At 45.0% G+C, this 16,987-nt stretch overlaps 3 protein-coding genes across 8 annotated transcripts; 1 reads left to right on the top strand and 2 right to left on the bottom strand.

Moving 5' to 3' along the window:
• Nucleotides 1–141: 141 nt before the first annotated feature.
• tspan14 (tetraspanin 14) lies at nt 142–6,921 on the bottom strand. Of its 5 annotated transcripts, XM_058058876.1 has the most exons (10): nt 5,198–5,492; nt 4,929–4,983; nt 4,609–4,689; nt 2,986–3,036; nt 2,778–2,924; nt 2,538–2,708; nt 2,350–2,466; nt 881–931; nt 695–808; nt 142–632 (listed from the first exon to the last, which is right to left on the bottom strand). In XM_058058876.1, exons 3-10 carry the CDS (start codon nt 4,687–4,689, stop codon nt 567–569), a joined length of 798 nt encoding a protein of 265 aa, XP_057914859.1. In that variant the 5' UTR covers nt 4,929–4,983; nt 5,198–5,492; the 3' UTR covers nt 142–566. The 5 variants fall into 5 exon arrangements, with proteins under 5 accessions (XP_057914859.1, XP_057914878.1, XP_057914846.1 ...); XM_058058895.1 differs by lacking the exons at nt 4,929–4,983; nt 5,198–5,492 and adding an exon at nt 6,793–6,921; XM_058058863.1 differs by lacking the exon at nt 4,929–4,983.
• A 428-nt stretch (nt 6,922–7,349) lies between these two features.
• On the top strand, nt 7,350–12,569 carry prph2b (peripherin 2b (retinal degeneration, slow)). The gene is made up of 3 exons (XM_058064760.1): nt 7,350–8,191; nt 9,832–10,078; nt 11,779–12,569. Exons 1-3 carry the CDS (start codon nt 7,611–7,613, stop codon nt 11,971–11,973), a joined length of 1,023 nt encoding a protein of 340 aa, XP_057920743.1. The 5' UTR covers nt 7,350–7,610; the 3' UTR covers nt 11,974–12,569.
• Nucleotides 12,570–12,889: 320 nt separating this feature from the next.
• Nucleotides 12,890–16,891, bottom strand: LOC131119628 (zinc finger protein 420). 2 transcript variants are annotated; one of them, XM_058064755.1, is made up of 3 exons: nt 16,532–16,891; nt 14,477–15,040; nt 12,890–14,405 (listed from the first exon to the last, which is right to left on the bottom strand). In XM_058064755.1, the coding sequence occupies exons 2-3, from the start codon at nt 15,031–15,033 to the stop codon at nt 13,592–13,594; spliced, it is 1,371 nt and encodes a 456-aa protein (XP_057920738.1). In that variant the 5' UTR covers nt 15,034–15,040; nt 16,532–16,891; the 3' UTR covers nt 12,890–13,591. The 2 variants fall into 2 exon arrangements, with proteins under 2 accessions (XP_057920738.1, XP_057920737.1); XM_058064754.1 differs by lacking the exon at nt 16,532–16,891 and adding an exon at nt 15,838–15,977.
• Between the last annotated feature and the right edge of the window lie 96 nt (nt 16,892–16,987).

A 16,987-nucleotide genomic window follows, 5' to 3' on the forward strand; every position in this document is an offset into this window, starting at 1 on the left:
GACTTTTAGTCTAGCTTAGACTCTAGCATACCCCCACCCCGAGAAGATGGATCCATCCATCCTTTTATTCTATGTAGCTTAAACTCCAGCATACTGAAGGTAAATGGTTCTGTTTTAGGCCGTGTGTTACCATTCATATGGAAACAAGGGATTGTGGGTAACGTTGTTCCAAAAAACCTTTAATACACAAGAATATAAAAAAAGACTTCTGCATATGTTTAATACTGTCACATTTACTGGACGTTTGATGACCAGGATGTGGAACTTAAGGAATCCAGTGTAAAAAAAAAATGGGTCACATGACCCACCTCCACTTCCTGGCCATCTTTATTTAAAAGCTGAGTGACAGGTCACTCTGTGACGTCACCATTTTGGTGAAAAAAATGAATATTACAAAATAGATCAAAAAGGCTTCAAACGTTAGCGATTAAGGAGATGCGACAGAGCTAAGGCAACCCCATCAAGGTGGACGCCATGTTCTCCATCACCATAGCAACCGCATCAAGGCAGAGAATCCCGGCGTGATTCCCAAGAAGCACTGCTGATTCCGACACTCCCCGCCAGGCTCAGTAGGTCAGTCTAACCTTCTGGATGTCGGAGATGAGCGACTTGGCCAGGTAGATCCCCACGATCTGATGGGAGACACGCGGTAACTCGACAGTGGCAAAGGATGTCAACAATGTGGTGTTTGCACCTGCAGCAGAGAGATGACGAGGAAGGCCCCCGCCAGCGTGTAGAGGTTTCCAGGTAACCAGTCCTCCAGCGCCGCCATGCAACCTTTCATGTAAATGTGCTCCGCCCACTCGCTCTTTCAAAACAACACTTAAGTTAGCTGCTGGTCCGTTGGCAACAGGCAACGGGAAACAGGAAGTGGCATCACCTCGAGTAGCTTTCTCACACCGTATCCACATTGGGTGTTCAGCACAGAGTCCTAGAGCGTGTACACACACACACACACACACACACACACACACAATGCAGTGAATTAGTGCAGGCCAAATTTAAGCTTACATCAAATATAATAAAATGGAAAAATCAGCGGTGGTTTTACAAGAATAAAGTCGAATTGTGTGGCGGGAAAATGGGGAGAATAAAGCTGTAATATTTGGAGGAACACCAACATTTTAGTATTTGAAATATTTACTTTTTTCTTCATATCTGTAATATGAAAAAAAATTAAAATAAAAAATAAAGTTCAACAAAAAGCGGTCATTTTTGGAAAAAGTTACATTATTAAGGGAATAAAGTCCAAATATTCTAACAACACTTACAAAGAATATCAAACATAAATAATATTTGAAAACTATAATAAAAAAAACTGCAAAAATGTACAGTCATTTTACAAGAAATGATGAGGGAAGTGAACATTTCAGTATAAAGTGGTTAGCGCGCAGACCTCACAGCTAGGAGACCTGGGTTCGATTCCACCCTCGGACATCTCTGTGTGGAGTTTGCATGTTCTCCCCGTGCATGCGTGGGTTTTCTCTGCGTACTCCGGTTTCCTCCCACATTCCAAAAACATGTTAGGTTAATTGGCCACAGGTATGAATGTGAGTGTGAATGGTTGTTTGTCTATATGTGCCCTGTGATTGGCTGGCCACCAGTCCAGGGTGTACCCCGCCTCTCGCCCGAAGACAGCTGGGATAGGCTCCAGCACCCCCCGCGACCCTCGTGAGGAAAAAGCGGTAGAAAATGAATGAATGAATGAATGATGAGGGAAGTGAACATTTCAGTATAAAGTGGATAGCACGCAGACCTCACAGCTAGGAGACCTGGGTTCGATTCCACCCTCGGACATCTCTGTGTGGAGTTTGCATGTTCTCCCCGTGCATGCGTAGGTTTTCTCCGGTTACTCCGGTTACCCCCCCATTCCAAAAAACATGCTAGGTTAATTGGCCACTCCAAATTGTCCATAGGTATGAATGTGAGTGTGAATGGTTGTTTGTCTATATGTGCCCTGTGATTGGCTGGCGACCAGTCCAGGGTGTACCCAGCCTCTCGCCCCAAGTCAGCTGGGATAGGCTCCAGCATGGCCGCGACCCTCGTGAGGATAAGCGGTAGCAAATTAATGAATGAAAATGATTTGATCTCTTTAGTTATAGTTAAGTCATTTACAGCAGATATTTACATCCCTGCTTTCTATAGATTAAACAAATCTAATTAGGAGTTAACTATGAACAAAATGTAATTAATTGCGATTAAATATTTTAATGAAATGACAGCCTCCGCAGTATTAGCATGTTTCAACACACAAAATGCGTCCCTCGTTTGGCCACGCGGTCCCGTTTCCGATTCATCACTTAGTATCTGGTATGACGAGTAAAGCTCGGGCATTTGAGATCAACTCACCGCGGGGTCGACGACGCAGCAGGAAAATGGCACGCCACATTTGAGAGAAGGTTTGTCACAGCCGTAGTAAGGGTTCTGATCCCAGTCTTTGGGTCCTTCAGCGCCACAGCAGGATCTCTGTCACACAAATAGAGCACGGCCATGTTTTCCCGGAGACAAGCTTCAACAACGTGCTGCCCACGTTTTACCGTCTGCTGCAGCGAATCGATCAGGTTCTTCAGGTCGTCGTCCGTTTCGTAAGCTTTGATGTTTGCCAGCAAGAAGTCGCTGAGCCAGTTCCGGAGTTGACTCTGGAAAAGCACCGCCAGCACGGCGACCCCCAGCTCCAGGAAGATGATAAAGCAAATCAAGCCGGAAAACTGATGCAGAAACACAAATGTGACACAAGCAGGGCTGGCGACACAGTGGACGAGTGTTTTCATACGCACAAACTTCAGCAGGCAGATGTTTTCCCTCAGAGCGCCCACGCAGCCCGCAAAGCCCAGAGTGAAAGAAACTCCGCCCACCAGCAGCACCAACCAGACCGGGTCAAAACCGCTACGCTGGGTCAATTGACTCAGATTCTGAAGCACTCCCTATTGAAACACAAACTTCATGTAACGTCTGTGAACGGGATACGAATGACGACTGCTTCACCTTCTCACTCCATGCCCAAATCCCGGCTGCGATGAGGAGCAATCCAGCGAGCTGCAACACACATAGTTTAGTTCAGTTCACCAGGAAGATGGCCGAAGGCTTTATTGGTCAGGTAAATCCACGCTACACATGTCATGTAAAGAACAGGAAGCGTTTACGGCGTCACACGTCTACTCGGTAAACAAACACGGTGCAGTCCAGTCTTTGGAAAGAGGGTGTCATGGTTCGCTGTAGTGTCACAGAGAAGCCAGATCTTCAAAACGCCGCCATCTTGCTTGGTTAAGCTTGCTTTGGAACCTTTTCCAGACCGATAGATCTCGATTAATCTCAGTTGTGCTTTAATATAAATTTTCACACAAAGCCATGTAAGTTTGGATTTTTTTTCATTCATTTAATTTTTTTCATTTTTCCACAATCTGACCCCCCCCCATATCTCACAGACCAGCTCCATCCACACAATCCCCCACGTCCCCTTCGCTTCTCAGACTCCAACCTCCTGGCACTCCCCTGTAAGACCAAGCTCCGAACCTGGGGTGACAGAGCCTTCTCCATCGCTACCCCCACCCTCTGGAACTCTTTGCCCCACTGCTGTGCCCCGCCCCACTTTTACTCATGTTTTAACTGTATATAAACGAATGAATGTTGTATTTTAACATATCTTTTACTCTGTTTACTTGTTTTTATTCAACTCCATTTTCTTTAAAGTGTCTGAGCACTATAGAAAATAAAATCTATTATTATTATTAGTAGTAATTAAAAACTGCATTTTGTGTTCTGTTGCGTTAATATTTAAAACATTTACATGAAACATTTAAGTGTGACAAGAATGCAAAAAAATACCAAACCAGGAAGGGGACAAACACTTTTAACCACCACTGTATATATACTAAGGCTGGGTGATACGCAAGTTAGCACCAGTACTAACTAATTGTTTTCTGTCATGCCCCCCCTAAGGGACAGAAAAACTGTACAGACTGTACTGAAAAGGATGGACAGCTTAGAAGAACATTCAAGAGTCAAATTGCATCTTGAGTACTATTTATATTTATACAACTTATAAATTTGTACATGTTGGTAGGTGTACATTGAAATGACAGCCTCTCCCCATGACAGTTCCCTCACCCCACTATTTGGGAAGCACTTTATTACACGAAAAGGAAGTGGAAAAGCATCATAGGTCCCATTTAGCAAAGTTAGGCGTGTGCTCGATACATGCTGTACCAAATAATGACCACTAGGTGGTGATATTTCTTTGTGACAACCTTTTCCTTTGTATTTATATACCGTTCTGGGTGTGCACGAGACATGCTGTACCCCATAATGACCACTCGGTGGCGCCTTTTTTTAATACTTTCTTTTTTGTTAAAATATACGTGATGGAAGTCTCCCGGGTTCTTATTCGTCCTGCAAATATTGTAATATAAGATGAGTAATAAGGACTGTTGTGACGTCGTTGGTGTAATTCGTATTTAATTTTGCTTTTTATCCCAGGCAGTCGGCTCAAAATGTCACCATATCGAACTTATTACCTCGGCTGAAGATGTGTGGTACTTCGCTATCATTTGTCTAAGTTCCTGCCTCCTAAACCCAACAAAAGGTGTCTGTTAAAAAGTACAAACTCACCCAAAAGACGATGTTGTAAGTGAACATGATGTACTTGTAGCAGCAGTTGACCTCCGCGTTGACATAGCGATAATAATACATCTGTAACAAATAATAATGGCTATGAACATAAACACAATGACACGTTACAAGTGCTGTATTTGCAAAAAAACAGCAAAAAAATCTAAGATTGTATGTATGAGAAGTTGTTTAGTGTTACAAACGCCTTCAATCATGAAGCTAACTTTGTTCGCATCTCACCCGAAACAGCGAAGATGAGCCATGCTAGCTTAGCAAACGTCAACAAATGAACTAATAAAAACATCGTCAATCTTCCTCACCTCAGATTTGTACTTAGGAAATCAGATTTCTAAGTACACCAGATGTGTTGTTTTCCTTGATGAAGATGTCGGATTGCAGATTGGTATGTATGAAAGGTTATTATATGAAGAGGTTAGCATATTAAGTTTTACAAAATATGCTCTATAATGCTGACTTGGTTCACGTCTCAGCGGAAAGAGCTAAGATGATCCAAGCTTGCCAAACGTCAAAGAATGAGCGAATAAAGCATCAAAGCATCACGTCAAAGTTCAAATACAGTCTTCCTCACCTCCGGTTCATGAAAAAATAGGTTTGAAACTCAAATGTACTGTTTTCCTTGTTGTGTCGAGATGGCGGATGGCGTCTTTTCGATGTCCTAACCATCCAAAAGTTGAAGAAAAGGGTAAAAAAATAGCGGAAGTGTGTAAAGTTTGACCGAATGCAGGAATATGGCTATTAAACACTATTACATTATCGCAAGAATAACCCCGTCCAAGCAATGCACATTTGTCAACGTAAAGGCAACAACATAAACAAATACACGAAGAAAGTTGTTGTAATGAAACTTTTTACTTTTTCTTTCATCGCTTGCTGGCTGCCGCGCACTAAGAGAAGCTAGAGTGCACCACTGCCACCCTGCGGATGGGAGTGGCAAAACATTCATACTCACATTCATACCTATGGACAATTTGGAGTCGCCAATTAACCTAGCATGTTTTTGGAAAAAATCCCAATAAATATGAGATCAAAAAGTCATAATCATGATAGGAAAGCCATCATTCTGAGATTAAAAGTGAGAAAGCCATAATTATGAGATTAATGATAATATCAAAAATCGAAATTATGAGATTCATCACATGGCACTCGCCATATCCACGGTTTGTATATCATCATTTAGACTTTTGATATAATCATTTAGACTCTTGATATCATCATTTAGACTTTTGACATCATCATTTAGAGTCTTGATGTCATGATTTAGACTTTTGATATTATCATTTTGATATCATCATTTTGACATTTGATATCATCATTTAGACTTTTAATATCATTTAGACTCTTGATATCATGATTTAGACGTTTGATATAGTCATTTAGACATTTGATATCATCATTTATGCTTTTGATATCATCATTTAGACATTTGATATCATCATTTAGACTTTTGATATCATTTAGACTTTTGATATCATCATTTAGACATTTGATATCATCATTTAGACTTTTGATATCATCATTTAGACATTTGATATCATCATTTATACTTTTGATATCATCATTTAGACATTTGATATCATCATTTAGACATTTGATATCATCATTTAGACTTTTGATATCATCATTTAGACATTTAATATCATCATTTATACTTTTGATATCATCATTTAGACTCTTGATATCATCATTTAGACTTTGGATAACATCATTTACTTTTGATATCATTCAGACGTTTGATATCATCATTTAGACTCTTGATATCATCATTTAGACATTTGATATCATCATTTAGACTTTTGATATAATTTAGACTTTTGATATCATCATTTAGACTTTTGATATCATCATTTAGACATTTGATATCATCATGTAGACATTTGATATCATCATTTAGACTTTTGATATCATCATTTAGACTTTTGATATCATCATTTAGACTTAGGGTTGGGAAACGGGCTTCCATGGCTGGGACATGGAGTCCAAACTTGGGGGGTGGGGGGTTCTAATATTAATCCGGGTTTTGCATCAAGAGGATGACAAGAAAAAGAAGAAAGTAATTCACTTTGGTTGAAAAAGATGTCATCAAATTGAAATACTTCCGAGTCCCATTTACGTATTATGTATTATGTATTATGTATTATGTATTATGATTTTATGAACTTTTACCTTCTATCCGGATATGCGGTCCAGCCTTCCTGTCCTTGTCCAGGAAAGCGTCTGACATGCTGCAGTAGAAGTCGAATGGCCTCCTGGTGAGTTCAGGTGTTCCATCTGCTAAGCATGAAAATATGTAAATATCTTTAATGTGCGCATTAGCGTATGACATTGCTCTGTGTTCTATTGTCAGATGATGAAAAATCATGAAATGAATGAATGATTGATGATGAATGATGATGAATCATGTGCTTGAAAGAAAGACGCTGCTGTGAAGGTCGGCTGTAGGAAGTAACGGTGAACAATGACTGCCATTCATATTCATATTCATGTTTCATCATGGCAGCCTCTCCTGACTGCACGCCACTGGTATAGGTACGTGTCATACATGACATATATGCTATTTCCTTATTCGGATGTCATGCCAGGGCATGAAAGGACCCCCCCCTTGTGCCTCTCCCACCGCCCCCTCCCCTCCACGAAGCCAATTAGAGCTAAGTCTGATTAGCGGTGATCAGCTGATCTGTGTTAACTGGATCAGGCTTATCAGCTTGCCATGACAAGTTTGGGCTCCCATTGGAATCGCATCCAGCGCCCTGGAAGGAGTCGGAAGGCTTTGGGGAAAGTTTGGGAGCTGCGGATGCCATGGGAGCCCAGCGAGGCCCCGGCCGGCATGGACTGTCCTGACATGCAGTGTGGCGCCATGGATCTAAAAGCTGGAGTTGCTTTAGCCGCTTCCACCCGGATCCCATTGTGAAGCTCTTGTGACGTCGCCGAGGTTCTCGAGGAAGCCTTCTGTGTTCCCGCGTTTGGATCGTGCTGCCGTGAAGATGCCGTTTATGCCGGTGAAGTTCAACCTGCAGAAGCGGGTGAAGCTGGCCCAGGGTCTATGGATGCTCTACTGGTTCTCGGTCATCGTGGGCATCCTCATCTTCAGCCTCGGCATCTTCTTCAAGGTGGAGCTGCGCAAGAGAAGCGAGTTGATGGACGAGAGCGAGAGCCACCTGGTGCCCAACCTTCTCATCCTGGTGGGGCTGCTGGCCTGCGGCCTCAACGCCTTCGGAGGCAAAGTGTGCCACGACTCCCTAGACCCGCTCAAGTTCTCCAAGTGGAAGCCCATGCTCAAAAACTTTCTGCTGCTCTGCTGCGGCTTCAACGTCCTGCTGCTTCTGGTGGCGCTGCTCTGCTTCCTCATGCAGTTCGCCGTCTACCTGACGCTGTCCGAAGGTCTGAAGAACAGCATCCGCTTCTACAAGGACACCGACACGCCGGGGCGCTGCTTCATGAAAAGAACTCTGGACTTGACGCAGATTGAGTTCCGCTGCTGCGGGAACAACAACTTCAGGGACTGGTTTGAGGTCCAGTGGATCAGCAACCGCTACCTGGACATGAGCAACGATGAGATCAAAGAGTGAGTCTCAGCATCCTCATAGATTTTTGACACGCTAGAGTAGAGAAATCTCCATCCTGGTAGACTTTGAGGATCTAGAGGGGACACAAATGTGATGTGTTGTCATGCTACGTTACCGTGGCGCATGATGCAAATGAGCTCATGACTATTTCTCATCTTGCTTGAGCTCTGAGCACGCGAGGATACACGAGAGAGCTAATGAGAATGAGGTCAGCAGAGGATGAGGAAGGAATTAGGAGGGTGAAAGTTCTCCTAAGTCTCTAATCTCGCACGATGTGATCTTTCCTGACATGACAAGGTCAGTGACGTCTGAACTCACCCTCACGCTCCTCGGCTCTCATCTTGCACCTCATGGTATTTCAGTCTCATTCCAAAGCCCGCCTCAAGTCTCAAGTTAAGGCTCATGTTGTCTCATGTCAATTCGCTGTCTCAACTCTCACTTCGAGCCTGTTCTCAAGTCTATGCCAATAAGCTCCAGTTGTGGTCTCAATCTCATTCGGCTCTCAATTCCAGCCTCATATCAAATCTCATTCAATATCTCATTCAGCTCTCAATTTGAGCCTCATGTCAAATCTAATTCGATATCTCATTTAGCTCTCAATTCGAGCCTCATGTCAAATCTCATTCAATATCGTATTCAACTCTCAATTCTAGCCTCATGTCAAATCTCATTCAATATCTCATTCAGCTCTCAATTTGAGTTTCATGTCAAATCTCATTCAATATCTCATTCAGCTCTCAATTTGAGCCTCAGGTCAAATCTCATTCAATATCTCATTCAGCTCTCATGTCAAGTCTCAATCTCATTTCAGCTCTCACTTGAAGTCTCATGTCATTGCAATCTCATTCAGCTCTCACTTGGTATCTCATAACAAGTCGCAATCTCATTTCAACTCTCATTTGAAGTCTCAATGTCTCAATGTCATTCAACTGTCACTTGGAATCTCATGTCACTTCTCAGTCTCATTTCAGCTTTCACTTGAACTCTCGTGCTGTCTCAATCTCATTCAACTTTCACTTGAAATCTCATGTCATATCAACCTGATTTCAGCTTTCACTTGGATTCTCATGTCGTCTCAATCTCATTCAGCTTTCACTTGGAATCTCATATCAAGTCTCAATCTCATTTCAACTCTCACTCGAAGTCTCATGTCATGGCAATCTCATTCAGCTCTCGCTTGGTATCTCATGTCAAGTCTCAATCTCATTTCCGCTCTCTGTTGGAGTCTCATGTCGTCTCAGTCTCATTCAGCTCTCATTTGGAATCTCATGTCAAGTCTCAATCTCATTTCCGCTCTCTGTTGGAGTCTCATGTCGTTTCAATCTGATTCAGCTCTCATTTGGAATCTCATAACAAGTCTCAATCTAATTTCAACTCTCACTTGAAGTCTCATGTTGTCTCAATCTCATTTCAGCTCTCACTTGGAGTCTCATGTCGTCTCAATCTCATTTCCGCGCCCTGTTGGAGTCTCATGTCATGTTTCAATCTCATTTCAGCTCTCTGTTGGAATCTCATTGCCGTGTCTCATGTGAACATATGATATTATGATGATGCAGAATTGTCTCGTCAGTCATAAAAAGATGGCGTGCGGTCAGATTTGAACTCGATTTGACGTCCTGGTTTTCTTCTCACCTGGCAGTCGTGTCCTCAGCAACGTGGAAGGGAAGTTCCTCATGGACAGCGTCCCGTTCAGCTGCTGTAATCCCGGGTCCCCTCGGCCCTGCATACAGCATCACCTGACCAATAACTCCGCCCACTACGACTACGACCACCGCACCGAGGAGCTCAACATCTGGACGAGGGGCTGCCGCGAGTCCCTCTTCTCCTACTTCAGCGGCCTGATGACTTCCATCGGCGTGCTCATCATCACCACCATCGTCCTGGAGGTAGGAGGCCTCGGCCAATCAGCACCAAGCATACATGCGTCATACAGTCGTCTCATGCTGTTGTCATTTATTCATGTGTGATAGCGGATAGTCTTGGGTTAGTGATACGGAAATATCCATACTTCTGATACCGGCTCTTTGTGTTTTAAAATTGATCCTCAAATGAAAATATTGATACTTTAGATGCTTCAGTCATTTGCGATAATGTCTTCATTCTTGAATACTTAATGATTCACTAATTGTAGTAATTGACTTGCTTTGTTTAAATGACTATTGTCATTATTATATATTATATACTATTTGATATGATTTTCATTCATTCATTTTCTACCGCTTTTTCCTCACGAGGGTCGCGGGGGTGCTGGAGCCTATCCCAGCTGTCTTCGGGCGAGAGGCGGGGTGCACACCCTGGACTGGTGGCCAGCCAATCACAGGGCACATATAGACAAACAACCATTCACACTCACATTCATACCTATGGACAATTTGGAGTCGATAATTAACCTAGCATGTTTTTGGAATGTGGGAGGAAACACGGAAATACCCGGAAAAACCCACGCATGCACGGGGAGAACATGCAAATTCCACACAGAGATGGCCGAGGGTGGAATTGAACCCTGTGAGGTCTGCGTATTAACCACTCGACCGCCGTGCAGCCATTTTTTTTTTCTCTTGTATATTGTAAATCACCCCTTCAGGGTTTAAAATAAATCATCATTTAATGTAATAAATAATTTTGAATAATTATAATCATAATAATAATAGTCAAATCATTGACCTGATGGATAAATGAAGCAAATGTATTGTCTTCTTTATGCTATGATGCGAAGAAGCACACTACATATGGCATATCACACAAAGTGTCGGTATCGGATCGGCATCGAACATCACGAATGGAAGCCACTAGCGTGAGCGACGTGATGGCGTGCACCCAACTTTGACCCCCACGTGACATCAGAGTAAAAGAAACGCCTTCATTATTTTTCCTGTGAAATAATGGCCAAAATTGATTTTCATTTTTGCATTTTCATAAATTGTAATGTAGTTATTAACAAAATGATTCATTTTTCTGAGCACTTCTTTACAACTCGGCACAAAAAAGGAAGTCATCATTGTGATTTAGAAAGGTTTCCTGGGTGCGGACAGGGAAAACGTAGAAGCCGATGAAAACAGAAGCTTCTAAGGAAGCTCACTGAGGATCAGAGACTATTCTAGAAGGGTTAATCCGACTTCCCGCACCGAGTTGCATTCTGGGAAGATCAGCCTTGCTGCGTTTGGCGCCAATGTGGGTCAAAACAACAAGCCATGATGACAGAGGCGGATTTAAGAGTCGCATCCTGAACTCAATCGGCTCACATCTGTTTGACTTGAGCTCAAGCTCCGCCCCCTGCTGTCAGATAGGCTCCGATTGGTCAAATACCTTTCCTTGGTTTTTAAAGTTAGGGCTGATAATAAGACAGTTCCTGTCAGTGCCTAATTGTCTTGTGCGCCTTGTTTAGGTGCAGGATGGTATTTTATATATTTATATTTATATATTTTTTTTCATTTTTGCTGTTGTTTATTGAAGTGTTCTTGTTAAATTCTATTTTTAGAATGTGCCTCACTTTGGTTGTCCCTGGTTTAGGAAGGCTGCAGGAAGTGTGATGATGGAAACCAAACTCAACTTTCCGTGTGTGTGTGTGTGTGTGTGTGTGTTGCAGTCGTTGGACATGGCGGGCTTGAAGTACCTTAGCACGGCTCTGGAGACCATGGCAGACCCGGACAACCCCGAGTGCGAGAGCGAAGGCTGGCTTCTGGAGAAAGGCGTCAAGGAGACGTTGATGGATCTTCTGGCTAAGGTCAAGACTGCGGGCAAGTCCAACAACGTGGGGGAAGGCGGGGAGGAGGCCACCTGAAGGCCCCGCCCACTGGCAGAGAGCTGCTAGCACGCACACACACACACACTCTGTAAATAAACACATCATCAAGATTCTTCTCTTACAATAAGCTAACATGAAAGTTTTTTTTTACTTGTAAGCCAAAGCAGTACACACACACACACACACAAACACACACACACTAAAGCCCCTTTCCCAGGGACTCTTCCTGGTAAACCAAACACAAAAAATGGCGGCTGAGTAGAAACATCGAAACTGTTAGGGGGAACCTTTTTACACGGGTAGTCTTTGTTTTGGTGGGAACTGGGTGGGGTGGTGTACACCAGCATAAATAGGAAAGTTCCTGCAGTGGAAAAGGGGCGACTGTGTTCATTTGTAGATGTTTTATTGTTAGGAATGATCTCATTGTCGCTCAGAGCTTTTAGTTAAAAACCCAAATAAAAGTGTTGCATGTTACAGTGTGTCACCGTCACTGCCTACCTGGCTGGAGAAGAAGAAATTGACGCTGTTTGCCGTGTAAAATGACGATGTAGATGTGTCGTAAATGTTAGTAATCCTGAAAATATATTTTATTCAGGAAAAATGTTCCTAATAAAGAGACAACAAATACGTGACACAGTGAAGGTCCTTTGATTGACAGGCCACTTCCCGCCCCAATTAGTCAGCTCGGATAAGCCCCGCCCGCGGCCTACAAAGCGGCTCGTGCACTGGAGCAGCGTGGCCGCCAGAGGGCAGTGTTCTTCCTTTCGTGTTCCTCCTCCATATGAAACATCAAACAGCTGATGAATATGTTCTATAAACATATATATGAAATGTTGCGAATTAAATGTGTGATTTTAACTTACCATTTAGTGCATTTTTTAAAACAGGATTTCAGTCCAAAAAGAACAAATCCAACTGAAAATATGTATTGTTCCAAAAAAACATAGCAAGGCCTTGTTTTCACAATTTATTACAAAAACACGTCAAACTGCTTTGCGCTAATGAGCAAACACGAGACTGATGCAATACAACATGGAGGCTAAAGGGGAACGACACAAGCTTCTTTTTTTTTTTAACAGTTTTTTGATACAAATTTTTAAACGTCTTTGTCAGATAGTTCAAGTCGAGCATCAACACGCCACGCTCCAACCAGCAGTTTTCACGCCACCGATGAGTGGAACTGAATGATGAACTTGGAATAAACGTGTTGCTACGGTAACAAGGAGGGGCTCCTTCCTCGCCGGTGACGTTTTCAACATCGTTTGTATATTTCGAATATATATACAACAACATCCCAAACGTCCCCGGGGGTCAGAAACTACAAAAGATGGCCGCTGCAGGTTGGAGACCTCATGCAAACAGAAACAGCCAATCAAATAACTTGGGAAGGAAGTGGGCGGAAACATTAAACATTTGGAGATAAAGGTTCCGACGTGAAGTGCTTTTAGCGCAACTTGATGGCTGAAGAAACAAGTCGACACCACGCCGCTGGGGAATGTTCCACTTCCTGTTGGCCAATGGGAAATGGAGTGTGGCTGAGTGTGGGGGGCGGGCCGCCGTCACTTCTGACCGTATTTTACACCAGACCACAAAGCATCTTGTCCCCAAGCAGGCCCCGCCCCCTGGACTCAGCACCACCACCAGTCATGTGACGTCACTCAGAGTCGGTCTCGAGCGGCGCCGTCTCGTCTAAGACGCCCCTCTCCGCGATGGCAGCGGCGATGGCGGCGTCCAGGTGTGCCTTCTTGTGGCGGGAGAAGCTGGACGAGTGCATGAAGGTCTTGTTGCAGGTGGTGCAGGTGAAGGTCTTGGTCTTGGCGCCGGGAAGACGAGCCTTCCCCCGCTCCACGCCATCCGCCCCCCGGTGGCTCTGCAGATGTCGCGCCAGGCCAGAGGCGTGGCTGAAGTGCTTCCCACACTGGCTGCAGCCGTGGCGCTCGGCTCCGCCCGCGTCCTCCTCCGAGGGGGCGGGCCCCCGCTTGCCCACCCGCCCTCCCCGGCGGCGTCGGTTCTTCTTGCAGAGCGTGTAAAAGTTGGGCTTGTCGCGGGAGCAGAGCTTGAGGCGGATCTTGAGGTCAGACGAAGTCTCGGCCAGGTTCTCCTTGCCGGGCGTGTAGTTGTCCAGCAGCTCCTTCACGTGCGTCACCTGATGTTTGGACAGCTGCGTGGACGTGCGGAAACTCATGTCGCACTGCGGGCAGGCGTAGAACTTGTCGCTGCCCGCCACCTGCACCATAGCCGACGGTTGCCTCTGCCGCTTGGCTTTCTTGTTCTTGCCACCCATCTTTAGCGAACGGTGCACGGAGGGCGTGTTGTGAGCGAGGCCGGAATCCTTGGGGAGGACCTTTCCCTTCTTGTGGACCAGACGGTGGCGAGAGAGGCTGGAGCTGTGGTTGAACTCCTTGCCACAGATGTTGCACGGGTGGATCCGCCTCTTTCCGTGCAGCCGCAAGTGACTCCCCAACATCCTGTAACACACACATGTTCACTTCCTGCCGCTGATGAGCGAGATGATGAGACTCCACCCCCAGGAACCCACCTGCTGCCCTTGAAGCTCATGCCGCAGTGTTGGCAGGTGTATCGAGCATCCTGGTGGGCGGGCTCCAAGGCGCGCTTAGCGGACGGCACCAGGTTGGCCGTCTTGGCGACGTGCGTCTGCTGGTGGCGGTAGAGGCTGGAGGCGTGGCTGTAGCACTTCCCGCAGTAGCTGCAGCGGTACTGCCTCTCGTCCGGCTCAAACTGGGCCTGGTCCGAGTCGGCCTCGCCGTCCAGCTGGCTGCTCCCCGCTTCCACCAGAACCTCGTGGTCCTCCTCGTCAGAGTCCATCTTTATCTCCACGCTCTGCTCCATCACCTCGCAGGGGTACACCTCCTCGTACGGCGCAAAGAAGGCCTCGTCCGTTTCGATCTTAAGCTGCTCGCCGCTCAGCTCCGGGTCGTCCGAGTCCTTCTTGACACACGAGATGGTGAACTTGGAGCCCACGTCCGCCCATTTGACCACGTACTCGATAGGCTGCGTGTCCAACTCCACCGTGATGAAGTCCGCTCCCAGGGCATCCGCCTCCGACACCGTCAGCTCCGCCTCGGAGTCCTCCATCCTGAAGCTGGAAGTAGGCGGGGACAGGAAGTGATGTCGGCAGATGGAATAAGCCAATCAATGCTGTGATTACTAAGAGAATATGCATTTGGGTTTTAACCATTTTGCAACAAATGGGACATTTATGATTTCCTTAGCAGGTTTGGGATAATAATTACTCGTATGCAATAAAATATCGTATCGACACAAATAAACTAATTTGAATTCGATCATCATAAACAACCGAGTGCCACTGCAGCAAACATTCGACACTTGAAACGGACTCCAATCAAATGATGGACGTTTTAAGCACTATCCGTCTCTGAGAGCCCTTCTTTAGCGTGCGGGCCTCTACCTCACACATCTCATTCCTATCGCTCTTTTTGGACTGCAGAGGGCCAAAATAAATGCAAATGACAGTGAGAATCAAGCATCAATCGGAATCATAGCATTCAACGTAATGGCTGATGGTGATGTCACGATTAAAACCGATAGGCGCCTAGCAGTGCATCCATGATTAAAGCTTTCTTATTTCTAACCTATATAAGGTGTAAAACAACGCCGAATATTGCAGCAAAGCGCCAAAATTCACAAGACATATTAAAATGTGGCGGGTGTGTATCTGGAGTCGTTCAAAGAGAGAGGGGCATTAAAACATCATTTTCAGAATGAAGTTCCGGGGCTCGGCTGCTGGGCTCGGCGGCAGTGACGAGGAAGCAGCGGGGGCATTCCTCCCCCCCACCTTCGCTCGTAAAGTGGGCCAAAATGCCGCCAAGCGCAGACAGCGAAAATGCTGACAAAAGCTTTGGCGTTTTGGGAACTCACCGAGCTGGAAAACGTCAAATAGGAACGTTAAATGTTGCCGGCGGAGACGGTCACAATAAACAGGAAGAAGAGGACGTGGACACAAAGCATTGTGGGAAAGGATTAAATGGTTAGGAGCAGCGGAAGTGCCCTGGGTGCTCCTTCAAAGTAAAACCAGAAACACACACAAAATAGTTCGTTGTCACCAAACAGCATAAATAAATGCAATAACATTCAAATATGAATATTTGTCATATAATATGAAGGAGTACGATTGTTTTAGTTGTAATGGGTGACTTATATTGATTAGTAAACATGCTATGTTTTCGCCTGCTCTTGACAGTTTGGACATGGTAAAACTATGTAAATTAGCATGCCATGTAACGCGCTCTATGATTGGCTGGGGATGTCCCGCCTCAAAGTGAAGGTAAGTAGACAGGGCAGGGAGAAGAAATAATGTACTGTACATGTATGCGTCATTAACCTGACATATATGAAACTGTGTCAACGTGAAGATCATAAAGCGTATCTCCAGTCAATCACACAACTCATCGGGTGCCTCCATCGAGGAAAACGGAAGCAGGATAAAGAATACATTTGGTTACTGCAGAAACTTCTTTAGATCACCAAGTAATGCTACGCTCGTCTTTCTGTTCACGGTCAGAACTTCCACAGCCATCATTGGCCAAATTAAGGAATTCATTTGGAATCTTACAGCTTAATCCGGAACGGTACCGCGTCTCCTGCTTCGGTCCTGATCGGGAACGACTAGAGTCGCTGGACTGCCGAAGCTGGACCACATCAACCGAAGCGTAGGATCCAGTCACCGCTGCAGCACCACGGCGGGGGCGGGACAGACGCCGCGGCGCGTACGCAGTGGTACGACGCCTCTGATTGGTGCAGAAGCTGCAACGGTCTGCTCGAACATCGCTTTTGATTGGCTGTCGACTGACACGAACTATCGCGAAGCTTTGTTCTGACGGATAACGCAAAAGGGACAAATCAGTGTCGTTGAGACAGTGGAGGAAAATTGATGCTGCAATTCAGATCCACGTCCTGCAAGTTTATCACTTCACTAATGTACGTGTAATTACTCAACAATATTATATAAATATCCATATACAATCTAGTCTTCTTGCACAGACGGTGCCGCCTACTCCACTTCAAATAC

Source organism: Doryrhamphus excisus, chromosome 2, assembly GCF_030265055.1.
Source record: "Doryrhamphus excisus isolate RoL2022-K1 chromosome 2, RoL_Dexc_1.0, whole genome shotgun sequence".
In the NCBI taxonomy this organism is placed as follows: Eukaryota; Metazoa; Chordata; class Actinopteri; order Syngnathiformes; family Syngnathidae; genus Doryrhamphus; species Doryrhamphus excisus.

Coding starts and splice junctions, on each gene's coding strand:
- LOC131119628 (XM_058064755.1), bottom strand. CDS start 15,033: ATGGAGGACTCCGAGGCGGAGCTGACGGTGTCGGAGGCGGATGCCCTG. Junction 14,406..14,476: donor ATGAGCTTCAAGGGCAGCAG/GTGGGTTCCTGG, acceptor TGTGTGTTACAG/GATGTTGGGGAGTCACTTGC.
- prph2b (XM_058064760.1), top strand. CDS start 7,611: ATGCCGTTTATGCCGGTGAAGTTCAACCTGCAGAAGCGGGTGAAGCTG. Junction 8,192..9,831: donor AGCAACGATGAGATCAAAGA/GTGAGTCTCAGC, acceptor CTCACCTGGCAG/TCGTGTCCTCAGCAACGTGG. Junction 10,079..11,778: donor TCACCACCATCGTCCTGGAG/GTAGGAGGCCTC, acceptor TGTGTGTTGCAG/TCGTTGGACATGGCGGGCTT.
- tspan14 (XM_058058895.1), bottom strand. CDS start 4,689: ATGTATTATTATCGCTATGTCAACGCGGAGGTCAACTGCTGCTACAAG. Junction 2,467..2,537: donor TCGATTCGCTGCAGCAGACG/GTAAAACGTGGG, acceptor TTTGTGTGACAG/AGATCCTGCTGTGGCGCTGA. Junction 633..694: donor TCGTCATCTCTCTGCTGCAG/GTGCAAACACCA, acceptor GTCTCCCATCAG/ATCGTGGGGATCTACCTGGC.